Source organism: Drosophila simulans, chromosome 2L (genome assembly GCF_016746395.2).
Source record: "Drosophila simulans strain w501 chromosome 2L, Prin_Dsim_3.1, whole genome shotgun sequence".
Lineage (NCBI taxonomy): Eukaryota > Metazoa > Arthropoda > Insecta > Diptera > Drosophilidae > Drosophila > Drosophila simulans.
This window is the reverse complement of record NC_052520.2, coordinates 18604192-18631049: the sequence shown is the minus strand read 5'-3', so window position 1 is coordinate 18631049 and position 26858 is coordinate 18604192. Positions and strand designations below refer to the sequence as shown.

The 26858-nt window shown below is 43.4% G+C and overlaps 2 protein-coding genes and 2 long non-coding RNA genes across 6 annotated transcripts; 2 read left to right on the top strand and 2 right to left on the bottom strand.

Moving 5' to 3' along the window:
• LOC6732730 (insulin gene enhancer protein isl-1) lies at positions 1-21010 on the top strand. The gene is made up of 9 exons (XM_002079808.4): positions 1-655; positions 15605-15794; positions 16770-16900; positions 17014-17202; positions 18950-19070; positions 19138-19300; positions 19359-19574; positions 20024-20252; positions 20316-21010. The coding sequence occupies exons 1-9, from the start codon at positions 517-519 to the stop codon at positions 20540-20542; spliced, it is 1605 nt and encodes a 534-aa protein (XP_002079844.1). The 5' UTR covers positions 1-516; the 3' UTR covers positions 20543-21010.
• LOC120284256 lies at positions 55-936 on the bottom strand. The gene is made up of 2 exons (XR_005543489.2): positions 767-936; positions 55-717 (listed from the first exon to the last, which is right to left on the bottom strand). It is a non-coding gene; the product is annotated as an uncharacterized LOC120284256 (long non-coding RNA).
• A 905-nt stretch (positions 21011-21915) lies between the features above and the next one.
• LOC6732728 (39S ribosomal protein L13, mitochondrial) lies at positions 21916-26037 on the top strand. Of its 3 annotated transcripts, XM_039291281.1 has the most exons (6): positions 21917-22071; positions 22133-22256; positions 23812-24038; positions 24141-24289; positions 24357-25062; positions 25128-26037. In XM_039291281.1, exons 1-6 carry the CDS (start codon positions 22048-22050, stop codon positions 25950-25952), a joined length of 2055 nt encoding a protein of 684 aa, XP_039147215.1. In that variant the 5' UTR covers positions 21917-22047; the 3' UTR covers positions 25953-26037. The 3 variants fall into 3 exon arrangements, with proteins under 3 accessions (XP_002079843.1, XP_039147215.1, XP_016025460.1); XM_016178111.3 differs by lacking the exons at positions 21917-22071; positions 22133-22256 and adding an exon at positions 23516-23675; XM_002079807.3 differs by lacking the exons at positions 23812-24038; positions 24141-24289; positions 24357-25062; positions 25128-26037 and adding an exon at positions 22757-23201 and having other exon boundaries at positions 21916-22071.
• Positions 22014-22805, bottom strand: LOC120284257. The gene is made up of 2 exons (XR_005543491.2): positions 22668-22805; positions 22014-22387 (listed from the first exon to the last, which is right to left on the bottom strand). It is a non-coding gene; the product is annotated as an uncharacterized LOC120284257 (long non-coding RNA).
• Positions 26038-26858: the final 821 nt, after the last annotated feature.

Genomic DNA, 26858 nt, shown 5'->3' with positions numbered 1-26858 from the left:
CTGGCTCGCTGGCGTGCGGATAACGTACGGCAAACGGAACGAAGCGCCGACCGGTTTAGTCGTTCAGCAGTCTCCGTGCAGTGAGCATGTTTGTGCGCCAGACATCGTCGTTGGTCGGTTGTCGTCATCGCTACTATATAGCCGTCGTATCGCGAACATCGACCGTCTTAGCTCGATAGCCGTCGGATTTGCCTTTTCGGATGCGAGAGACTCTTAAATCCCTCACCACAGATCCAAATCCCTGCGAGGAAAACGCGTGTGCGCACACGGATCACACAGCCGCGATAATCCCGCTAAATTCGCCGAAAACCCAGTGCTTTGTGTCCCGGTCTCATATTGAGTAATTCAAGCAAACTTCACGGAATAAGTAACCCTACAAGTGCCTTACACAAATATCCCTGCTCAATGCCGGAAACTTCTTGAGTACGGCCCAAAACGAAAAGGCGCCCGCTCTCAAGATTCCCAGCCCACAAATATCTCGAGTGTGCTTCGCCGAGTGTCCTGTCAGCCAAATATATGGTAATGGCAGAGATTGGTGGCCATTTGGCTCACCAGCTACCGTTGCACAATCACAACCACAATCAAACTGGATTACAGCCATCGCTGGTGATGAACCATCACCTGGATTTGGATTGCCATGGACACGATGTGATAAGTGAGTACCGATATTCAAGGGCTGCTGCTGGCTTTCCGATTTCGGGCTATTTGGGCTGCATCCTTAAAAAGGACGATATTTAATACTGGTATAGATAGCACGATCACTTACCTAGGGACAGTCTTAAAAAAAGAACAATGGAATGCCCTTCCACAGTTCGGATATGAGGCTATTGTATCTTCTAGATACATTTGTTGGTTCTAAGTACTTTCGGTCTGTTTAAGAAGGCATTACAGTTGTTTCCCTAGTTCCCTTAGATTTAAAATTTGGATTTAGATAAGTGCCCTGACAAATAACTTAGAGGCTCATAGGGTTTTAGCCTAAAAAAGCGCTTTGTTGATCCACTGTAAACCATCACCAAATTGCATTTTAAATCAACCTATTCAGAATGTTTATACCTGCAATTGAAACCCCAATTAACATCATTACATAGATCACGTCGAATCATTTGCCGCTAATAAAGCTATTTAAAGCAGTTAATGACTTATTTATGGCTATTGTCCTAGTCCCAAAACAAAAATTGGCAAATTAAATAGTCATTAAACAAGAGTCACCGATGGGTAACTTTCTCGATTCGTAAATATGGAAAAGGAACGTAGGAAAGCCCGCTTTGGACATTAAAAGCCAATAAAATAAGTAAAAGCCGTGTTAACAAATGCTCGCACCAAAATCACAGTTGTAAACTTGTCTTGCTTATTTTTTAAACATTTTAATGCCCAGCAGACATTCCAGATATCAGAGATCAAGGCTCGGACTCAAAGGTTCCGAGCTTTAAAACCATGAACTGTTAGTCAAGTTTATTTGTAATGAAGGTCGAAGTTATTTTTATACCAAAACCATTAAAAAGGTCAGGCACGCGTTGAACTCCTTCATACCTTGAGTTTTTTATTTTGCCAATGGATGTGATGTGAGCAAGGCTGCACTAAAGTAATTACAAAAAAATTAAAGTGGAGAGTAATACCAAAAAATTCGAATCCATAAATAATTTTTATTGTGCCATTCTTTTGTCAAATTTGAGGATTCTTTTTTTTGTTTATTGAACGACTTTCTGAGGTTCTATGTATCTTTAGGTTCAGATTTCTTTGGGCAACAGTCGTTAGTCGACTTCTCGCTGCAACTTTTGTAATGGGCTTAGACCCTATCTCGACCTGTCACTTGTTGTTTCTGTACGGCAATAACTGTTAAATTATAGCCGTATTTTATTTTAAGCACACTTTACATATAATATAGAAGCCAATTAACGGTTGAATGACATTTTAATGCTGAGCAATTAAGCGCGCGGGCAAGTAATTGCATGAAAAAAGCTGAAAATAGCTGGCAATGCTCACAAATGTATCTCATGCGATAATGTGACAAATTTTTAACTAGACTAAAGTTTGTTAACCAAAATGCATTTTATGAATTCATAAACCAAGAGTGTCATTAAAAAATGCCGTCCGTGTGTGACAGAAGGAGGAATATATTTTATTCAAATTTTATTTCGTATGCTAAATTGTGACAAATGTTTTGGCTGACAGTTGTCTAACCAAACGAACGACCGCAGAACACAAAAAAGCCAAACGAAAATTCCGAAAAAAAAGGAAAACATGAAAAATCATAATCATAAGCACATATACAATGGTTCGGGGAAATTGAATTATATATGAGGCTGGAATAATGCAGTACATGCAGTTGCTGCCAATGCAGCTGCGAATCATTTAAATTGCATTGAAATTTAGTAATTGTAATTTAAATTCAAATTAGTTGTCGGCCATGGAGCGCTGCTAAATATTTAATGTCCGAACATTTTAATTTGAAAACTTTTCACAAAGTTTTCCTCCCCAGCGCTCTGCTTAGTTGCTCTGCGAGTTAGTTGGCGGCTGACAAAACTTTAAGTTAGAGTTTTGCAGCTTCAAGTTGATATTTGAAATGAAAACAATTTTTGTAGTTTTCGTTGCCCCTCTAGTATCTGCCAGCTGCTCCTCTCTCTTTTGTTAGTTCGCTTGGTTCCGAGGCGAGTTTTGTTTGTTTGTTGATTTTTGAGCGCTGTAAACATTTTAATGAGTTTTCCATGTCACAGACCCGGGCCTCCAGTCAACATGTCGTTGGCAACTTCTCAAGTAGTCGTTAAATTAATTAAATATAGTAAAAACAAAAAGAAATCGCCATCTGAAGTATCTGAGGAGCCTTTGTTTACTCTCCGTGCTCTATAGAAAATTAAGTCCGAGATCGCTGCATACATCAGGGCGTTGAACTAGTTTCAGTTTTTCATGTTGGCGGCTGCCATAAAATTGTACCACTTTATGTTGAGGACCATAAAAAATTGACAATTATTAGCGGACATAAAAGCGATTTTTATTTTTATAGTTAACCAATTAGCCAAAAATTTGAATAAAATGCGGAGCGGGGGTGGCACGGATTTTCCCCCTACTCGTCCTACACATGTTCCCTAATCTAATTCATATTAATTCCATTTAAATTTCTCGCCAGCAAATTCGCCGAATGCTAATTGGCATTTTCGATGAATAAACACAAAAGTTCAAAACAACAAAACCTTTCGAAAGTTAATTGTGAAAAATGGATTGGGCAAATGTTTAGCCAATGCACAAAAAGTTGAAATAATTTTTCGAATAATTTGTAAAGTGTCAATCGTCGGCCATATAAGGTTAAGTCGTCTGCGATCGAAAGAGAATGGAACCGAGTTTTCAGATGAGGCTGGTTATTTAGCCATAGATCACCGATCTCAGATCTCTTGGTTATTTATAGAGCCGCTGAAACGTCAGTGAAAGGAAAAGATGTTTCGTATACGCAACGCGATTCGATTTAGAGTGCCATAAAATTAACTATATTACCATTCTAAACGTGCTTCGATCGAGTTCGTTTGGAATTTCGAATTTTGTTGTTTTTGGTAGTTTCGTATTGGAAGATTCACTGGGTTAAGGTTGGAAATTGATTGAATATTTGCTTGAATAGTCACAGCGCTAGGTTTGTTATTCTTTCCTATCATTTTGGCCCAACTTTAAGTGCAAAACAGCACACAAAACAATACGACAGTGGTGACGTCAGGAGGGAGCCACACCCATTAGTTCGCCAAAGGCAGACAGACGTTATCTATATTTTACGAGTTCCTATCCAAATTCCTGTTGTCCCTGGCTGACATTTTTCGCTTGCCTTCCCGTTTCCGGTGTGATTTTTATTTCGGAATCCCTGCTGCTGCTGCTGCTTGGGGTGTGATAAAGTTATTTAGGCGCAATCCATAAATTCCCGACCTGAACCCAAAGGCCCAAAAAGGCAGCGCAGACAGAAACGTAAATCCCAAAGCTTATCTGATTTTGCACTTCGGTCCCCGGCACTAGATCAATATGTTATGGCCGGAGTTTTGGCTTGGCCAGTACCTGAGATTCGGACCCAAGACAGCTGTGCGCCTGCGCCCAGTGTCACCTCCAGTTCCCCGCCCTCGATATTCCCTGCCATCATTTGGAATCTGGTCCGGAGTGCCAAAAAAAACGAGGTCTTGAAGACAGTTGGCAGCCATCAAAACAACTCCCAGTCTCCTGCGTCCAGGTATTCTCTCAATTCACCTCGGAGTTTTGGCTGCTTTGCATTAATTAACAGCTCGCTGGGTCGAGAAATTAGGGAATTATGCCTGGAATTTCCGTTTGCCACATACAAACAGCTGATTAGAAAGATATTTGGATGATAATGAAGATGGGCAGAAATCATGGGAAGAATAGGAACTTAAACCTTACAGCACTGCAGGAATGGCAATAACAATTCAGAGTATCCATTATATATAGAGTAGAACTGTAGAATATTACTTTACATTAAACATTCATTTATTTGGTTTGCCCTCCAAAAGCAAAGCCTTAAACTTAAAGTTTTACGAGCACTTTAAGGCAAGTGGATGCTGCTAACTTTAAGTATCGATGTGATTGCACAGCCTCGACCCGATTAAAGTACTGACTCGAAAAAGGCTCATCGTTGAAAGCAAAATATTCCATATCGTGTTGTTTTCGAGCTAAAATGTTTTTAAAGCCCAGTGATTCCGTCGAAGCTGTCTAACCTAATTAATGCACTTCAAGATATTCTTAAAGCCCTCGCCTGCTGGAATTGGGCATATTAAAGCAGCCGCCTGACTATTAAAGTGCAATTAAAATTTTTTTTAAATTCTCCGTGCCTTTTTTCCCGCTCGCATTTTTGAAAAGTTCATTCAAGGTGTCAGCAGCTTGTCAAGGTGAGAGGCGGCTACTGTTTGCTCGGCTGGAGAAAAATATTAAATTTCAGCTGGGGAAATCGCCGCTGGAAGCCATGAGGGAGAAACCAGAGAAGCGGAGAACTGATAAATGTGCAGGCCAGAAATTAGTCGGGAGTTAACCGGGCCAGGAAATAAGGGAACAACTGACGGCCACGCCCGTTTATCGCGTGAGGACTTGGAAAACAGGAGGAGCCCCAGAGCTCCAGGGCGCGGGAAATCGAGGGAAAGGCGAAAGGGAAAACGGGGGAAACTCGTGCCTCTCTCCAGGCGCTCATTAAGAGTGGCGAGCGTTTTGCATTTCCCGCTGGGATTTTCGGTGGAGCACCCGCTGCGCCATATGACACCTGGCCAAATACATACATACGTAATACAGAGACATACATCCAAGCCCACATATGTGTATGTATGTATATGCCCCGCTCAGGTTCAACCGGGATATACCCAAGCTCCCGTGTGGCATTTTGGCGTGTTGCATGCCATGCGGTGGCCACTTTAATGGCGTCGTTTTTAAAGCTTTATTCTGGCCCATACCCACTCTAGCCGCTGGCTTTATGAGTGTCACTTTTATAACCCTTGTTTTAATGACTAATTAAGCATGAAAGACAATAAAAGAGCCTAGGTAGGACCCCTAAAAAACAGAAACAACCATGGACTGCCTAGAAAAACAAACTTTTATGCGAGATCCATAAAGTGAGGATGAGGACTTCAAATACTTGCCGCTGGCGTCAGCTGGAATCCAAGAGGGAGAATCCAATCCCACAGCCCAGACGCCACTTGAGCAGATTGCACAATCCGACCAAAAAATCGAGATCGAATTGAAGAGCAGTAGTGGCCGTATCCCATTACACTCAGGGGTGCACCAGATCCATCTTGTTGGCCCGCTTAGAACCACTCCACTCAATGTCAAGTGGAGTGCTCAACAGGTTGGACCGCCCGCCGAGGTCCAGACTCATGAACTGAACCCAAAACCCCGGTCTCGAAAGGCGAGACCAATTTCGATTGTCGCGCCACGGGGCGACTCATTCAGTTCGGTTATTATATATGTCCAATATATACATATGGATATTAGGGATCGCGACTTTGGGCAGACACGTCGCCAGACGGTAGCCGCAATTGCCGTTAGTTACCTGACAATATTTTGACGGGATAGCATATCCCGACGGATGGTAATGGTCGCAACCACTAAGCCAGCTCAAACATCTCTACCTGCAGCCCGGGCTTGCGGCTCATTATGTCAAATTGAAATGTTGCCACACGGCCAGACGGAAAGAGAGGCATTCACCTGCGGCCAGAGGAGGGGATGAGGCTGGGAAACAGGCCAAACAAGTTGCTGCCTCTGGTTTATGTCCAAAACACCGTTGATTTCTCGAGCTGCCACGAATCATAGGAAGTCATAATGCTCCCCAAATTAGATCACATCAAAAGCTGTTTCGCGAGTGGGAAGCATTCTAGCTGCCAAACACCACTGAAGTTCAATAAGATACATTTTCTTTATGCGAATTCGCTTTCCAGAGATTACAAATATGCAATAACAGTTAAGTGATTCGTCTTCAAATCAGCATACCATTTATATAGACCTAGGAAATTCATATCTTAATTCCTCCCACTTCAAAGAGAAACAACTGGCAGCCATGCGTTTGCCGTTGTAAACAAAATGTAGCTCATTATGTCAAATTGAATTGTTGCCAACAAGGCGAGCTGAAAACCGACCAAACAAGTTGAGGCGTTTGCAGATCTTCCAGCGACTGCCCGCCTTTTTTCGAATTTGTATTTTTCTTTAATTTATGAGGAAGTTGGCGGCGAGCGTTTTGTCGCCGCCTAAAAGTGGGTAGACCACGTAATACATCTTCCCTGGCCGACCACACAGATCAGCAAGTGAATCATGCGGTTTGCCCGATGGAGATGGAGGTCGAGATCAGAGATCCGAGAACGAAGAATCCGAACCCGATTCGCAACTAGACGGGATAGTCGGGGAATGTGAGAGGAAGAGCGACGGGTTGGAGGGCCATAAAGCAGCCTACTTAAATTGCCATAAAACCGAGCAATTTATTGGAACGCAGCCAGATCGGCAGGAATCGGAATCGGATTCAGATTCACATCCAGAAATCCAGAATCGTACTCGTATCCGAATGGGACTCGGAATCCCCCCAAGCCTCCGCTTCCAGCCTGCCATCGCGCTGATTGCAGTCCGAGTTGATCTCAGAGCTCTTCGGCTCTTTGGGTCTGTGGTTGAGATCCCTGGTTCTCTGATCTGTGGTATCGAAACATGCCGCTGCGGTGCAAGGCTCCTTTGAAATTCAAATTTTATGAAGCTCATTAAATATAAATTTGTCGTTCGAGACTCTCCTCCAACTGGAACACAGCGACAGAAACTGAGAAACTGTGAACTCGGTCGAGAGATGCAGGCCGTTTGTGTGTGTGTGTCTGCGTATACGACACCCAAATAAAATAATATAAATTAATTAACAAAACGAAGCCGAAATGAAGTTAAAAATTTGCATGAACACGGGCCCAAAGCCTTTGGCGGTCGGCGGTCTTCGATATTTACCTCTTATTTTAATCTCTTTTTTTTCTCTTTTTGGTGTGGAGTTGCGTGTGCGTAATCGGCCGGGGTTTTAAATACTCTATGGCAACAGGACCCCAGCCATTTGGTGGGGGGAAACAGGGAGGGGGGCTTCCCGGCAACGCGTTAAATGGGCAACTCAGTCTTCGAGTGCCATAAAGCAGGCGGTGTCTTTTAATGAGGTCTTAAGTTTTTATAACGGAGTTGGAGTTGCTGCATCCGCGACGAAGTCGCTCCACCTAGGCGCGCATGCTGCCAAGGTGGCTTTGATTCCGATCCTGACTTGGCCACACCTCAAATGCGGGAGATTGGAGCAGGAATTTTCAAAAGGATTAGGGATTTTTCTGTGATGTCATTTACGCATTTATGCAATATATATCTTTATATTTAAGAGCAAACGCCTGTCGTTTTAGTTTGTATAACTACCATGATGGCAATGTCTTACTAGACTTTCCACAAGCCGAAAATACTGCAAAGCTGCGGCTTTATTTATGTTGAATGCCACAAAAAAATAGGTGGATCTGAATCAGGTACAACTGCCAGAACAACACCTCCAACAAGTACAAGAACAACTACAGCCAGCGACAATGTTCAAGTGCAAAAGGGGCACGCATTCGCAGTAAAAATCAAAAAAAAAAAAAAGAAAAGAATGAAAACACAACCTGGCCAAAAGGCAAACAAGGCCAGAAAGTCCGGCCAAGGAGTTCGGCTTATAAAGGAGGTGGTGGAGCTGCGGGGTGAGGGGCAGAGGTGCACCCTTTGGTGTTGTCGTGTTTGCGCAATATTTGCGACAAATAAAGCATAAGAACTGTTAAAGTTCACACGCATCAGGTCAAATATTTACACAAAACAGCCGAGGAGAGACAACAAGCAAAGGCAGCACAGCAAGAGTGGGCCAAAAACAGCGACAGCAATGAAAAAATGTGGTCAAATCGCACACATTCTAATTAGCCAAAAGCCGAAAGCAATTTATGATAAACCGAAAGCCATAAAAAATTAGACAAATTAAAATGGCAAAATATATGCACATGCAAATCGGAATGGGAATGTGGAAAAAATGCAAACAAAATTATGCGCAAAACATGCAAAACGCAGCTGGGTAAAAAACTAAAATGGTCACTGGGAAAGAGCAACAATCAAATGCATTAAACAATTTGTTACCACAAACCCGTTTTGTCCCAAAAAGGCTAAACTGCATTGGGAAACGCAGTTTTTTACCGATCATTTTCCTTTGTGTGCGGCTCACTTTAATTGCAGTCGAATCAAAGTCAGATTTTTGAGTAGATTTTTGTTCATTACTGACATTAATTTGACACTTTGAAATGACGGCTCGACTTGGCTTTCTCCAGTGCCAGTGACTGGACTGAGGTGCGGTTGTTTTTTCAACCTTTGATTTTATTTCATTTTATTTTTCACTTTACTTTGTTGTGCGAGGGGCGCCTTGTGTTAAAACACCATAAATAAATGTCGCCCGCTTATCGCTCTGGCCGAGAATCCTGCGTCGGCGTCCCCATCGCAAGACAAATGCGTTGTCAACGCAACCTGCCTAATAACCCATCATGATCATCACTTAACCGGGCCCAAACAGAGCCAAAGAGAAGCCCCAGACGCTGCGATTCTGGCTGCAGCCGGGCTCGAATGAAAAAAAAGACACTATCGGTTCTTGTCATCTGTCGGCGACATGCGGCACTGAGGGGCAGGGAGATGGGAAAACCGAGAAATGCACTCGAAAAAAAGAAAGTAGGTGTGCATCGAGTTTTCATAGGTGCAAGGAACTTACGGATTAATTAAATTTATCTATATAACTCATATAACTGGAGAGAAAAAAGGGAAAGGCTGCCTTGAAAGGTTTCTAAATATAGTTAAAAAGTTCTTATCACTCCATTTATAACTAGCTTTCAAAAATAATTTCTCAGTTTCTTAAATGCTAAATATCATTTTTGAAATATTTTGCATACATATAAATTCAATGATTGTTGCACATGACTTTCTGTTTTGTAAGCTGCCACTTGTTTTCTTTGAGTGCTCTCTGAAGAGAGCGAAGATTCAAGCCTTGATTCTCGGGCACATCGGCATTTTGTTTTCAGCCGCCGACACACAAAAAAGGTCATTTCCGTTCTTCACTCAGCCAGCTTGCAACATGCAACAGCACACAGCAGCAGCAGCAGCAACAGCAACATCCACGGGCACCGCAGCGGCAACATCGCGCCGTCCCGCTCGCCGGAGTGGGGATGTGGCATAAATTGTTGCAGGCCCATGTCCATTTTGAGTCCAGGCACTCTTTGATGTCGCGCCTTCAGCAGCCGGCCGATGGCATCTCCACGGTCGAGTATTCAAATTTGGCTTCAATAAAACGACAGCCAACACCATCGCCATCGCCAATAGCAGCAGCATCAGTATCCGCAGCAGCAGCAGACGGAGCAGCCGCAGCAGCAGCAACAACAAGAAGAGCCCACAACAGACGTATTCAGTTAACTGCGACGGCCAATTCGAAAATCAAACACTTCAAAGTGATTGCCTGGCGGCGGCTTCTTTTGGATGTGTGTTTTCAGAGCCCCTTGTTCCCCCATTGTTGATTCTTTTTTATATGCATATTTGAGCAGAAGAGTCAGTTTGCATTGATCAGTTATTGGCTGCGCTTGCTGGGTTACACATGCCGGCATTCGAGATGGCAGCGTGACACGAAAGTGCGGGTTAGATGGTTATAAAATATTTAAAAAATAAATCATCAAAAAGAAAAGATTCATGTAAGGAATGAATATCTTTAAATGACATGGCTTTTTTCTGAACTCAAACACAAATCCATGATAATAGATGCAATTGTCTTGCATTTCTGGCTTTGAGTAAAGGCTAAAATCTACTTAAACTATCTCCATTCCTCTAAGCCAATTTCGCTTAACTTACGAACTACTTAAGTTACTTGCTGGCTAAGTCTAAATCTATTTGCTTCATTAGTTCCACCGACTTCATCCCTCCTAAATCACTGCCAAAGTATCTAATGTATCCCTTATTTTTGACCTGCCAAACAAAATTCAAAACTCAGCTTGTGTTAACCCCTCTTGGTATTGTGTGTTGTGTGTAATTAATTAGGCAAATTCGTATCCAGACAGAACGAGAAAGATATACATACACACAAAGTATCGATCGAGATAACTCGGTGGGGTTTTTCGACCATTTCCCCCGACTTACTTTTCGCCAACGGCTGAATTAAGATAATGCAGTCCCATTGTCAGAGCAACTGCACAACTGCACTTAATTAAGCCAACTTAAGTCAGAGCGAGAGATGCTAAATTCCCAAAACTGCAGACGCAATTGAAGGTATCAAAGTCTCGGGGACAAACAAATCACAGACCGCAAAACTTCCTTTGAAGTCGCTGGAGTGAGAGGAAAGCCAGGGATTGCCCTGCCCACGCTCGAAAGACAATAGCCTGGCCAACAAAACATGGCCTAATCAGTGGCCAAAAGCCGCACTCTTCACTCCCCTCCACCGCTCGCAGTCCCTGTCCTTCTCTCGCATCGTATCTACAAAATTGATGAGTCTGTCAAAATGTGAATTCGAATTGTCCAAGCGGAGGAGCAGAAAGGAAAAAATACAAAAACATCCAGAGGGGCACGTGTTCCGAAGTTTCGTCCTCGCCGCCTGTCATCATTAATTTTTTAAATCGTTCCACAGGTAACAAAAATATAAACTGAGGACTGGCGAGCTGAATGAACCTCGGCTTCAACTCGTTTAAGAATCCCACAACAGCTTCCAGGAAAATTGACAAATTTTCCTAGAAGACACGAGCTGCCTGTTTCTCTCTTGCAAACTGCTCTTCAAGTTGGATAACTGGTTTATTTTCACGAAAAGAGTTGTGAAAACAATACAAAATTCAAGATTCGATTACTCATTTTAAATACTTAATATATAACTTAGATTTTCATAGACTAATTTAATTTTATCAAAAGTTTTTAACAAGAAGCAAAAAACTGGAAAGAGTTCCGTTTTTCTTGGTGTACTCCAAGCTCAGTTTATAGTCATGTGAAATTCCTAGTTAGGTCCGAAAAAAGAAGCGGCACTTGCTGTGCCACTAAAAAGCGATACTCGCTGTGTGACTGCGCTTTGTATTTACCTTATAACAAATATGCCATAAATCAAAGGGTGCCCTTAACCCTCCACTGGCCCCCGTCCCCTGGCGAAGACACAAACAGTAGTGGCTTTTGAAATCGCGCCCATATCCGGCGGAGCTTCCATAATTTTTTCTCGCCCCTCATTTGCGTTTGTGGCCAAGAGTGGAGAGCCTGGCCAAAACGTATCTTATCGATGCTTTGCATTTTGCATGTTGCCCCTTGTCGAGCAACAGTAAGGAAAATAAAAAAGGCGTACGAAAAGAGCAAGAAGATGCTGGGCAGCCATTGCAATGTATCTGTATCTGTGAACGTGCGTGCTGTTGTATCTGTATCTGTGAAGTAGCCCGAGTTGATTTGACTGCAATTTTACTTGTTCCCTCATTTTCAGCCCCCCTTTTATGTGGCCTTTGAAAGATTGCCGACATTGATAAGAAGAGCCAGCGAGAGAGATGGGTAGCACCGAGTAAGAGAGAGGGAGAGAAAAGCAAGGAGGAGACCGAGAAACACTAACCACAATCTTCGATTCACTTCTTGGTGGGCGTTTCTTGGCACGAATTCCTTGATATGTTTATTGCTCAGCCATCAATTTCCCGCAGATCAATAGATCAAGTTCAAATCAGAGTCCACAGACTGCCAGTCAGTCCATCACAGACACGAAACTTTACTCGTGTAATTTAGATAAAAGTGCCTCAATGTTACATTTAATTGGTCACGATGCTTTTAATTCAAGTTCGGGGAATCCTTTTAGCCTTTGGCGGAATATCATCAATAAAAGCGGAATTTAAATTATATTTTTATTTGAGAATGATACTTTTGAATATGTACACCCTTCACAGTTTGCACACCTTAAAGAAATCGTTTTACTCCATTTCAAAATCCCTTTTATTCGAGCAAATTAAAGCCGTGAAATCCAAGAAAACCCAGTTAGAGCCCAACTGTCTAAGTTCCCACAGAACCCCCACGACAATGCCAAACACGGTTTTCCGATCGACAAGCAATTACATCATATGCAACTCACACAAAGGTTGCCGAGGTCAAGAGCAATGGCCAAAAAGGTGTGGCCATTAAAAACTTGAACACCTCTCAGCATAAAAACGTGAACATGCCCACCAAGATCAAGTGCTGCTGCCACAGAGTCATGGAAAATGTTTCGTTATTTAAATGGAAAAGATATACAGACTAGAAACGAGCAAAAATAGCAAAAGCAAAAAACAAAAAATTCGGGAAAATAGTGAATGAATGAGGAAGAAACAGAAGTGACAGGCAAAAATGGGAAACACGCAGCTTGCGAAGCGTTTTCCTCGTTAAAAGTGAAAAAGCCGCAGTTGCCGCATGTGCCACACACACACACACAGCCCCTTTACCACGCATTAACCCCCCAGCGCCCCCCACCTTAACCCGCACCGCCAGCTATTTCACTCACCGAGAGAAACCGCCGACACAGTCGAAAAATTCATAGACGACAACACGAGACAAAATTGCATTTTGGTCCAATGTGTGCCGCACTGAAAAATCTCCCCAAAAAAAGGAAAATAAAAGAACCACGGCGCGTCAACCCCCAGGAAAAGTGAGGGGAGCGTGGGTGGCACTTTGTGGGTGGTGGGGAGGCCAACAAAATGGCAACATAACATGCAAAAGATACGCCACAAAAGCGGAAAAACCCCCCGAACGGAAAAGCAGCACACAGGCGCAGGAGTTGCGCTTAAATTCCCATTACAGCCATAATGGCTGCGGCTGTGTGCGTGCGTGTATCTGTGTGCGGCCATGTGGGTGTATGGGCGCAAAAGAAAAATGAAAACGAACTGCGCAGGATCATTAAGGCAACAGAAGCCCCAATCCCTGGCTCTGCGACCAAAAATACAGGAGCCAGCAATACATAGATCCAAAAATCACGCACATTCACAAATAACTGTCAGAAATTCATACAAACAGCGAAGGAGCAAGGGGAAAAAATCCAAAACACTGTCCAAAGGAACGCACAACAAAAGATACGGCCAAAAAAGGCAAAAATGGTGGCTGTGCCACAACACGCGCACACACATGTGTCCATATAGGGTAGCATTATATAGCAACATTTTGAAGGCAAAAAATACAAAGAAAACAAGAGAAAGACGCACATGCCCCCAAGCCAAGGAAAAAAGTAAAGAAAAGAAAAAGACCCACAGCAATTGGAGACTGAAACATGGAAGTAAATGCCGCCTGTCGGTCCGTCCGTTTGTCAGTCTTTCATTCCCTCCAGCTGTCAGTGTGTCCGAATCCGCCCGTCTGAATCCGAATCCGCATCCGAATCCCCAGCACTTGGAGCTTGAAGAGCAACAAATACAAGCCAAGTACGATGGCTTTCCTTGCCAGATACTTTAAGTATCTCTTAAATACCCTCAAAAATGTACGGAAGTTATGTACCTAAATGTTATTTCGAAAGTGTGTATATTTGAAATACAAAATAATATAATACAAAAAATTAACAAAATTTAATTTGACTTTAATTTAATTTGTTCTTTATCTAAAAATATATTAAAATAATGTTTATATTTATTAAAAATAACAAAACGCTCATTTGCTGCAAATAAGAAACAAATATTTTCAGTTGTTCATTGCAAGTTAATTTATAAACATTGCTATGAAATCAATTGAAAATATAATTGTATCCCAGGCTTATCAGCTGCAATCCCCCCAAGAAGGGTATAAGAAAAATATAAACCTACAAAAATTGGCGAAAAATAAGGAAAGAATATACACGAACAACAACGGCAGCAGCAACTTGTCTGCTCCGCCTTTATAAATAATTCATGTGTAGCTACAGCGAGTGCGAAAGAAAGATACGCCAGATATATATACACCCTGGGCCCCAGCCCCGCCCCTTTCCGCTGCTAGCCGCCCCTCTTCCTGCCCCTAACCACTCCCAAAAAAAAGAAACAAGAAAAAAGAAATACTCAGATACGCGGCCACGTTTAAAGATACAAAGATACAAGCAAGGCAACAGATACAGATTTTATCTGTGCACGAATGTGTGTGTTTTTGCGATTTTTTCTGTTCTCCCAATGTGTGTGTTTGTTTGTGTGTGTGGGGGGGTTGTGATGTTGGAAAGGGGGGAAAGAGGGAAACGAAACATTTAAAACGTGCTAAACGCGCGTCAAAGTTTTTCTTAATTTTTCAACAGCAGCCGGGAAAAAGTTTTCCTCTGCCAAGGATTACAGCAGCACATAGTCGTGAGAGGGGGGAGGGACGGGGAGGGAGTGGCATGTACATAATGTGGCAATGATTGCATTGATTTTTTCTCCCCATTCGTTCGCTTGCCACCCAAAGTTTGGCCAACAAAAAAAAAAAGGAAAAGGAAAAGGAAAAGCAAAAGCAAAGCAACGGAAGAAATAAAGCACGAGGCGAAGTGGAGGAAAATGTTCAACTTAAATACTTGAAAATGGCTGCTGCGTTTCAGTTGGCTTGGCCAGGATTTATGAATTTTTCAAATGTTTTTCCCCCAGAAAAACGCCGAAGACCCATCCGAAAAGGAAAACTTTTGTGGCAGGAAAAGTTTTGCCATCGCAGCGCAGTCTCTCGACTCCAAAAAGGGAGTGCGGCACTTGGGTAAACAGGAAAAGCTCGGATTATTTGATAACAGTTTGTTAATTAGCGCCGTCTTTGCTGTCTCACTTGCTATTTGTTTACGTTTCCAAAGGCATAATTGGCAAAATTAATTTAAGTTTGTGCCAAAAAATAAAAGTATAGAAACTGCTAGGCAAGGAAAATTGAAGCAAGGTGGAAAAGTTGTTAGCCATTCAAGGCTGCTTTTCCCGTCGGCAAATATAAATTTATTCTGTATCCATATCTAATTTGGTTGTAGTTTGTAAATTAATTGAACTTTGGTCTATATAACCAACATACATATATCTCGATCTCTTTACTATATAATGCTCGTACTCCTAACCTAAATATTATCAATATATACACATATAATTGTGCAACTTCAACAAGGTTTCCTTATTGTTTCCCTTGCAAGCGTATACCAATTAAGTACTAATATTATACTTTTGTGCGATTTCAGAAAAACAACGCCTATCTCACTGCGTCGGCTGTGGCGGCCAGATCCACGACCAGTACATCTTGCGCGTTGCCCCCGATCTGGAGTGGCATGCGGCGTGTCTGAAGTGCCAGGAGTGCAGGCAGTTCCTGGACGAAAGCTGTACGTGTTTTGTGCGCGATGGCAAGACCTACTGCAAGCGTGATTATGTTAGGTGAGTTCGGGCTTATGGTCCTAGCCAGGTGCTGTATATGCTCCGCTTTCCACGGCCGCATCTCAATTTGAAACTAAAGCCCTGATGGCCCGCGGGGGGCATTATCTAATTTCCACTCGGCCCAACTCTCATTCGAAAGCTATTTGCTCAGCCCTAGGCACACACTCCGTGTCATGCGCTTGGCCTTTTCATTTTCATTCCCAATTGTAGCGTTCGGCAAACGTTTAGGCCGCTGTTCTGTTAGCCAGGCTTGTTAGCCCAGCCAATTAGCCCGCCGATGCCAATACAAAAAGGCAAATACTATGTTCTAATCAACAGCTGGTCCTCGGTAGCCGGAGACTCGGGGAACTGGGTATCTGGGTATCTGGGATTTGGGGTTTGAGTTTCATCATCGCTAAATGTATGACGTGCAATAAAATCGGTGTGTTTGCATCGTTTGTTTTTTTTTTTTGTTGCCATCGTAAAGCCGGCGACCGGCGACCAAAGTCGCAACTATTTGCCATGCAAATCTTTGAATAATTGATTAACACGTGCAAAGCTATAAATTAACACTTTTCCACCGCACACACACACTGTGCGCTCGGATGATTGATGAACACTCGGCTCACTCATCGATGTCGGCACTGACAAAAGAATTTTATTTTATAGCCATAAACAAGCACTGCCAACACCCACCACCCCCCTGAAATTCAACCGTTGGTGAACTCATTCAAGGCTGTTTACAAGCTCCAATCATGGGATCTTTATTCGATTTTGGGCATCTCTTTTAGTTCGATACTTCAATATATTGTCATTATGTTAGCTAATATTACATTACTTAATGTTCTACAATAAATAAAAATTTTAATGATGAGTACAACGAGTTGGATCCATTTAATATTACTATTGAACGCAAGAAGGATTTTTGGTTTCTTGATTAAAAATGTAATTTTTATCTTACAACATTCTAAAATATTTATTTAATATCATTTCCAGGTTATTTGGTACAAAATGTGATAAATGCGGCAACTCCTTCAGCAAAAATGATTTTGTGATGCGGGCCAAAACGAAAATCTTTCACATCGAGTGCTTTCGATGCTCCGCGTGTGCGCGACAATTGCTGCCAGGTGAGTTTAATATTTGCTTAATATACCCCTTCCCCCCTTTGCCCCTTCAGCCCCTTCGCTACCCCACCGCTTATTTGCCCATCAAACAACTGACTGTTTACCTGGAATTTTAGGCGATGAATTCGCGTTACGCGATGCCGGGGCTTTGTACTGCAAGGAGGATCACGATGTGCTGGAGAAATCGTCGCAGAGCAGCCTCACTTCTTCGTCGGTGGAGAGCAACAACAATATTAGCAGTAGTAACAACAACAACACCAACCTTAGCAATAACAACCATTCCAGCGAATTGGGTTCAATGTCAGGTGAGTGTCCCATTTGGCCCCTGATTTAAGCTCCCCAAGAGGAGGTTCGAGTGGGGGATAGTATTGGGGCCCGGATTCTCGCTGGATTTGTTGACTCGGCATAACAACCCTTCATCTAGGGCTCTTCAGTTTTGGGGTTGTTACTTCCATTGTTTGCCCTTTCAGTTGACACTGTAACCAAATATTTTCTCGGTAGTTTCCGGTTTCGTGCCATCTATTTGGCTATCTTTATGACTCACTCATCAGCATTGTTGCAGCGGATCGTTACTAAGTATAATTAGTTATGTGAAAAACTAAATGTGATAACATCCTCCATTATTACTAAATACCAAAGCTTGAGAACTAGGATCTTACCCACATTTAATCCCAGTTAATACCCCCCTAAAGCTTCTCTTCGGCAACATCTGCAATACTGTCCCATTTTTTATGGAGCTTACAAAGCCACATCCACTATCGACCATTTGAATTCCCTGAGGCGAAAAGTCAACCCATTCGGCGCACCATTTCCCCTTTTCCGCCTTTTCCACTCCATTCGCTTTCCACCGAAAAGATTGCCAATCCTAATTAGCCCAAATTGGTCTGGTTCTGTGAATGGAGCTGCGACTGTGGGCCACAAATAACCAAACAGTTCGGCATCGCACAAAAGCGACGTGCTCGTGTTTTGTTCTTAGAAAGACAGCGTTACATCCTTGTAAGTGATATAGCAGAGCAAACAGAAATCGGCAAACGTCAAACAATGTACGACAATTGTCAAACCATATCGTCAACATAATCTCATTGTTTAACCAGAACGGAGAGAATCGACGGAATGGTTACTTGGAGCTGTAGCTGGAGCCAGAGTCGCCTTATCAACATGGGGCGGCGATGTCAAACGATAGATGCCAAACGTGTGTGGCGGCAAACCCGCCGCCCTGCCCGCCTGTTTTGCAAAAGGGTTTCCAATAAAGGGAAACCTATATTGAAAAATCAGCTGCCAGGGCAAACAAAAAGTGCGCATTGCATCGATGCGTTCAAGCGGGCAAACATTGACAAGCAACTTCTTGGGAATTTTACTTTTGTTTGACTGGCTTCGATCGAGGGATCGACAGGTCGTATGATCAATCAGCCAGTCGGGTAGTGGATGGCACAGCGCACCATTCATAGTTCCACTTGCCGGATTGTTTGTTTGTGCTCAACTCGAAAACGGCATGCAGTCTGTTCGAGTGTTTGCCAAACCGCAGCGGTCGCGACTCTTTGAAGTTCGGCACTGAGAGAAATTAGCGTCCTAACTGCGCAAGAATAGGCTGCCACATTCTGGCCAATAGTGGTAATTACTCACATTTGTATACCCCAAAGTAGTCCCAATATTGGTAATAGTTTTTGCCAAATTCGCAAGCCTCGATAAGAAAAGAATGAGAGAAAATTCCTTCAAAAGAACCATACCGCCACGATAAAATCACCGATCGATCTGCACGATCGAAAACTAGATAACACCTTGTTTCGGGGGTTGTGAAACACGACTTAATTACCGGGCATCGATGCCAATGGGGAAAAGCGTGTGCCTTTGATCTTTCAATGCCGAATTCAACGCAATTGGCCATATTTTTGGTGCAATTGTAGTGGGCCAAAAGTGAGGCAGAACTAAACAGTAATAGAAGCAAGACAACAAGAGCAAGCGAGCAATCTACCTCATCGGCACTTCAAAGCGCTTCTTTTTTGCCAAAAATAGCAAACGAATTGACGGAGTATCTTTCTGTTTCCCATGCAGATTCTGGCAGCGAATCGGGCTCACACAAAAGTATTAGGGACAAGCGACCCTCGGGGCCATCGGATGGCAAGCCCACGCGGGTTCGAACCGTGCTCAATGAGAAACAGCTGCATACGCTCAGGTGAGTGGTCTATTTCATATTTGAGATACATAGGAAATTTGTTTTAAACATAACTTACTTCTTTCAGAACCTGCTACAATGCTAATCCGCGACCTGATGCGCTCATGAAGGAGCAGCTGGTGGAGATGACGAGCCTGTCGCCGCGAGTCATCCGAGTGTGGTTCCAGAACAAGCGCTGCAAGGACAAGAAGAAGACCATCCAGATGAAGCTGCAAATGCAGCAGGAGAAGGTAAGAAGACCCCATTCCACGTGCCCATACATATCTCATTGGAATTCTCCCCTGACAGGAGGGTCGCAAGCTGGGCTACGGCGCCATGCAGGGCATCCCCATGATCGCCAGCTCCCCGGTGCGGCATGACTCCCCACTGAATCTTCAGGGCCTGGATGTGCAGACATATCAACCGCCGTGGAAAGCCTTAAGCGACTTCGCCCTTCACGCCGATCTCGACAGCAATGGAGCGATCAATACCCACACGCCCGCATTTCAACAGTTGGTCAATCAGGTAAGTGATATACAAATACTCTAATCGGGGTAGTTATCCCTAAAATCCCTTTATCAAGCCATAATCGGAAACGAGTTTATTTTGATTTTAACGTGAGCCGAAGCCACCAACTAGATTGCATAATTTTTGCTATGGCTGTTTGCTTGCCAATTCAAAACTGGTTAGGATATATTATAAATATGCGAGAAATAAACCTATCAAAAACATCTTTTCAATACGTGTATCAATAAACTTCTCAGACGATGATGAATGGATAATAAATTAGTTGTTTAGCTGTTATCACCAAGATGACCGTGAATACATTATTTCTATGTCTTTTAATCCCCCCAATAAACGTTTACATTTCAATAATACAAAGATTGTACATTTTCGATTAAGCAAAATACGTTATGAGCATATTTAAATAATCCACAACTGACATCTAACCCCGTTCCGTTCTCTTCCCGCAGATGCACGGCTACGACCTGAATGGGATGCCCATCCTGCCGCCGCATCCGCACTCGCATCCGGCGCAAGGACCTCCCCACCAGCACCCCCCGCCCCCCGGCGGACCGCACAACCACCAGAACCAGCAGCCGAACCAGCAGCCCGGAGGCAGCAGTTTGGACTCCGGAATCACCTCACACCACCATCCGGACAGCACCGACTCCTACGTCACCTACCTGGAGAGCGATGACAGTATGCAGGGCAGTCCGTAGACAATCGAACCGAATCTAATCCAGCTTCTTTTGTTGCTCCCAGAATCCAAGCTGGCGCTGACCCCGTCGTCCTCTTCCTCGGCCTCGGCGGGCACATCGATCTCCTCGCCGCCATCGGGCGTCGGAGCAGGGGGTGGCGGTGCCGTGGGCGGTGGTTCAGGTGTCCTGGGCTTGGGCGTGGTGGCCAATCAGTCGGCCACCGAGCAGCTCATGCAAATGCTCCAGAAGGTAACGGGCTCGGCTTCCCCGGCCTCACATGCGGTTCTCTAAAAACAAAGGGCGCGCAGAGGGCGTGGCAGGAAGCTCGAACGTGAGGAGCTGCAGTCGAACTTCATGAACTCGAAAAGTTGTCTTGCAAAATATTCACACCCGTGCTGAATTTCTGATCTTCGATTGAAAATTTTGTTTAATCCCTAAATCATTTGTAGTTCATTCAATAGTTTGATCATTTTTGTCAAAAAGTTTACTCGAAAACGTTTCGCCAATAGTTTTATCCAGTAAGTGGAGTTCGACTGTATTCGGGGTTGTGCAATTCTTTCTGTCCGCATTTTCATATTCTACTCATGTGTATTCGTACATTTAATTTTATTCTGTTTGATTCGGTGCCAAAAAATAGTCTGTAGGCCGATGGCATTTTGTGGATAATCTGGCTCTGGTTCGTTATGTAACATACACTTTTGTTGTTGAGTTCGAAAAAAAAAATGATCATGGAAAAATTAATGTAAGCTAAACAAAAATGCTCACACACTTGAAAAGTTATTACAATAATTTCAGACACGAAAACAAAAATTATGATAACAAAAGGAAAACAGTTACTTCGCATCAAGTAGGGAATTTCAAAATTTGTAAATACCTTTTATATATTAATATTAAACAAATATATTTTCATTCAAAATGCAAAAGAACCGATCGAAAAAAACGAAAAGAGAATCTGACTCGTGTGTATTATATGGGATGTGAAATCCGAGGCGTAGCTATAAACTATAAAGGCGCACTTGGCAAACATGTAAATCGAATTAGCAACAACAAAAGCATCTACGTTAAGTTCATAAATTGTATGGCAAAAGAAACACAAAATTATTATAAATAAATAAATGCAGAAAGGCGGAGGGGAATTTTATGTAAGTGAGAAACAAAAACTGTAACTAAATCTAGACTTATTTGTTAGTTTTTAAACATTTCCGAAATGCATTACAAGGCGAGGGAGACAACAAATCCGGTAGCGGAAAGGCAGAAAGAAATGACGAAGTGTACCAAGGATGTTTATGAACTGTTTCGTAAAACAACTAATGTATTTTCAATAATATTTAACTAATATTAATAATAAACAGTACATAAGTAATTTTAGTAACTATAGAAAATGTTTAAATGAAATTACAAACGAAAATAAAACCACAAAAAAACAAGACGAAAAATAACAAAAATATCATGTTTTATTTTCAAAAGGAAATATTGTAAAAGAAATCATTTTTGAATTAGGTGAAACACTGCTTGCAATGCTAAAAGGTGTTCCTGCTTAGCACAATTTGCTCACTGCTTACATGCGGTGTGAGTCACGGGAATGTGTGATATGAATCCAATTGGAATGCGTCTCTACTGCTTGCATGGATGGAATCTTTGCTATCCAATAAGTGTTTGTTATGGTATTTTTTAGCCATTATTATCGCTTGGTCAAACGACATTTTTCGAGCTTCATACCTTGGTCACACTGTCTGCCAGCTGAGAAATTATTTATTTTCGCTAAAGTTAAATTGTTTAATTAAAAATCACACAAAATGTCCATTGCGAAGCGTGTGCAGGTGCGTAAGCTCATTACCCTCAAAGTGCAATAGGTAATCACTCAATTTCCTCCGAATTTAGCAATGGGCAACGTTCGCGCGCACTTGGCACATTTACGATTGCACCTGGCAGAATCCATTCGAGTCGGCAAAACTGGTTAAATCGCATTTAATGGGCCTCCAGAAGCCCATTTACCACCCAATGAGTAAGTATTATCCGTCGGTGCAGTTTTGGCTTAGTTTCCATCTCGACGTCGTTTGAGTTAAGCCCGTTTTTTGGGCATTTCGGTGTCGTTACATCACCGGCGTGTTTTCTTAGTTGTTGTTGTTGTTGCTGCTGCAAGTAAAAAATGAAAACAAATAAATTCCAATTCGAAAACGGTAATTATTTGACCATTCAGGCTGCGATTCAAATAGTAGTATTAATTCAGTAATAATATTGAACATATCTTACCAATTATTGAAAAGGTTAATCTTTATACAAATATGTTTACTTACAAATCCTAACACTTATAAAGATTTACTAAATGCTCGCCAATTATATGTAGTTACTTCCTCTGCTTAAACTTAAACTACTGTTTGGAGCGCAACTGAATGACGATTCAGGTATTCTATACCTTTTTTTGACCAGTGATTATTGTACTTTTAGGTTAAGCAAGTAATCCCCAACGGCCATCCAATAAAAACCGTACATGTAATTTTCCAGATGACTGCGGAGATCATGTGGTGCTGATCAACACGCGGGAAATCGCCCTGCCCGGCGACGAGTGGGTGAAGAGGGTTTACTTCCACCACACCGGATACCCAGGCGGCGCTTCGTGGACCCTGGCGTGGCAGCTGCACGAGAAGGATCCCACGATGGTGATGAAGAAGGCCGTGTACAACTCGATGCGCGGAAATCTGCAGCGCAGGCACACCATGCAAAGACTGCACCTGTTCGCCGACGATCAGGTGCCCGAGGAAATCCTGCAGAACGTCACGAATCAAATCCGCACGCCGCGCTCTATTCCCCAGCGACTGGATCATATCGACAAGGAAACGCTGGAGAACTTCCCCAACATTATGGATTATCCCAAGGACTACATCTTGCGTTGATATGCTGCTAGAAAATCATTGTAATTAAGATAAATACAAAACATGGAAAAAGCTGATTGAAGTTTTACTGTATGCTATTGATTTGTGATTTTCTTTATGCAAATTTTATATTTTATTATTTATTACACGGTATCAATAGGCCGACTTCAATAATCGAAAAGCATGCGATTTTTTTGATCTGGTAATACTGCGAAAAGGGATGCCAGGCAGCTAAGCTTCAGGTTAATTTTTATATACTTTACGATTTATGTCAGAATAGCAAGAATTTAAAGAAAGTAACTTGGCACTGGAAATAACGTATTTAGTTCGGCAAGCTGCTTGATTTATTTCATAAATAATAGATTGTTGTGTGCATCACTTTGCGAACCTCGACAGCCCTGTAATTTACCGGCTGTGTGGCAGTGAATTGCAATTTATTCATCTCATTTGTATCTGCTTCATTTTGCACCCATATCTATTGACGCTGCCCACGAATCGTTTAAGCTTGCGTGAATAAATATACTATATAGAAAGTGCGGTCATCACTTAACGTAAATATCTAAAACCACCAACAGCAGCTGTTAGAATTTAACCACAGCTTTTGCTTATCTGTGCCCATTTTTATGGCATACGATAGCACTATCGCAGAAAGTTAACAATTTTCAAATATTTCTTACTCTTTTTCAGTCTCCACTCGCGGCTTGTGCACTTCACACAAATTACTCCCGATTTACCAGGTACAAAAACGCAACATGGGTCGCTTAGGAGTCGTGGATCCCAGTTCTTACTCGCAGCCCGATTTGATCACCACGGAGCACAGTGCTCTCAACTGGAAGGTCAACTTTGGAGCCACCAAAATCCAAGGAAGCGTGCTCCATCGCTTCAAGGTGCTGACTGCCAATCTGGACAAGATTGTGAGTACTTGTTGAATCGCAATGGATTCAACATTAGATTTCTGGAGGAGATTCATTCCCTAGAATGTTCTTATTTACTCATTTACTTTACATGTGACCTAGCTCCTGGATGTGCGTGACATCAATGTAACCAATGCCACGCTGCTAGCCGGAGGCAGTGAGCTTCCAATCAACTTCTTTATCAGCGATGCCGTCGATGATATTGGCCAGAAGCTAACGCTGGAGTTGCCATCTGGAACGGCTAAGGGGAGGTAAGAACACGGCTATAGATAATCTTATCTATAAGCGCCATTAATAATCTAAAACACTCCTATCTAGCCTTAACGTTCGCATCGATTACGAGACTTCAAGCAGCGCCAGTGGGTTGCAGTGGCTGAATCCCACCCAGACTTTGGGCAAGGAGCATCCCTATATGTTCTCCCAATGCCAGGCGATCCACGCTCGCTCGGTTATTCCCTGCCAAGACACCCCAGCTGTTAAGTTTACCTACGATGCCACAGTGGAGCATCCCAGCGAGCTCACGGCTCTGATGAGCGCCCTTATCGATAAGAAGGAACCGGGAAAGACGCTGTTCAAGCAGGAGGTGCCCATTCCCGCTTATCTGGTGGCCATTGCCATTGGAAAATTGGTTTCCCGCCCGCTGGGCGAGAACTCCAGTGTCTGGGCTGAGGAAGCCATCGTGGATGCCTGCGCCGAGGAGTTTTCCGAAACAGCCACCATGCTGAAGACTGCCTCTGAGTTGTGCGGTCCATATGTCTGGAAGCAGTACGATCTTCTGGTGATGCCTCCATCATTCCCCTTTGGTGGCATGGAGAATCCATGCCTCACCTTCGTAACTCCCACTCTTTTGGCCGGTAATAAGTCTCTGGCCGACGTTGTGGCTCACGAGATCGCCCACAGCTGGACTGGAAATCTGGTGACCAACAAGAACTTCGAGCATTTCTGGTTGAACGAGGGCTTCACTGTGTTCGTGGAGTCCAAGATCGTGGGAAGAATGCAGGGCGCCAAGGAGCTGGACTTTAAAGTAAGAATATCACTTGAGTTGCAGTTAAGTTACAAGCCTTCAACAATTTCTATCGCTCTTCCTAGATGCTCAGCAATCTCACGGATCTGCAAGAGTGCATCCGCACTCAGCTCAACAAGACACCGGAGCTGACTAAGCTGGTGGTGGATCTATCCAACTGTGGACCCGACGATGCCTTCTCTTCAGTGCCTTACATCAAGGGCTCCACGTTCCTGCGCTACTTGGAGGACTTGTTTGGCGGACCAACCGTTTTTGAGCCTTTCCTGAGGGACTATCTAAAAAAATACGCCTACAAGTCGATTGAGACGAAAGATTTTCAGAGTGCTTTATATGACTACTTCATCGACACTGACAAGAAGGATAAGCTAAGTGCCGTCGACTGGGATTTGTGGCTGAAATCCGAGGGAATGCCACCCGTCATTCCGAACTTCGATGAATCCCTCGCAAATGTGACCAAGGAATTGGCCAGTCTCTGGAGCTCCAAGAGCGTCGCTGAATTGGCTGACAGTGCGGAGATCAAAAAGACCATTTCCATTCACCAGCTCATTGACTTCCTGGGCAAACTGATCGAGAGCAAGGACATTGTCGATTTGAACGAAAGCAAAATTAACCTACTGGAATCCACATACAACTTGAAGAGTTCGAAGAACGCTGAGGTTCGCTTCCGCCTGAATCGCTTGATTATCCGTGCTCGCTTAATAAAACGTCTGGATGAGATCCTTGAGTTTGCCAACTCCAACTTCCGCATGAAGTTCTGTCGCCCCATCTACCGCGATCTGGCTGGTTGGCCAGAGGCCAAGCCCGCTGCTATTCGCAACTTCGCCAACGTCAAGGATCAGATGATGGCCGTCTGCTCGCACACAATCGAAAAGGACCTCGGACTGAAGTAAATTTAAGCCTGTTGCATGCATTTCCAAAGATCTAAATTGATCAATAACCTTGTTGCATTATAATGATTTGATTGTCACATTTGAACACATTTATTATTATTAAGTGGGTTTCTAGGTGTACTCCGACCCTGTCGAATCTATTGTACTACCCCCTCATGACTCAAAGATCCCCCTGAAGTCCAATGCACTTTATAAATGCGAGAATTTTATTGGTGTTCAGGGCTTCAATTGTTTTCCGTGGGACTACATACATGCCCAGGAGTCTGTTCCTCTTGATGGCAAGCGCCATGCAATCACCTAAATTATGTGCAGAGTTCTCCTCCTCCATGCAGCAGAAGCGTCAGAGTTCACTGTCTGCAATGCCAATTTTGTGCAAATGGCTGTGAAGTGGCTGGCCAGTCAAAATGCGCACGGTGTTTTTCCCGTGTGTTGAACCTTTTATGGTTATATTCACGGAGGAGAATCTTAGACTGCCTATGTCCTGGTAGGTGTTTCCAGAAGGACAGACGTTTTTTTTCCTCTAGTGACTTCAGTAAGCCCCGCACTTTGTTGTTACCACCGAAGTAGGCCGCTCCCCGTCAAGGAGACGGTCCTCGAACTGTCTTGCGACATTTCCCGCAGTCAAGGCCTGCGGTATTTTAACATTTTTGGGTCTATTTTTCATTGTTCGTACGAGTGGTAGGGAAATGAGCGGTCCACCCGGGCAGAGATCCGCAGTACCCGGGTAAGGCTAACAAGACCTGGCCCGGACTCTCCGTTAGCGACTGGGCTAGTTGTTTCCCGGGCCCCCAGCCTGGCAGACTCTCGGCACGGGTTGAATGACACCTTAGTCCGGCCAGGATATGTGGAAATTTTAAGAGTTTCCAGCTACAGCCCAACTACGATTAGCCAGCACTCTTAGCAGAG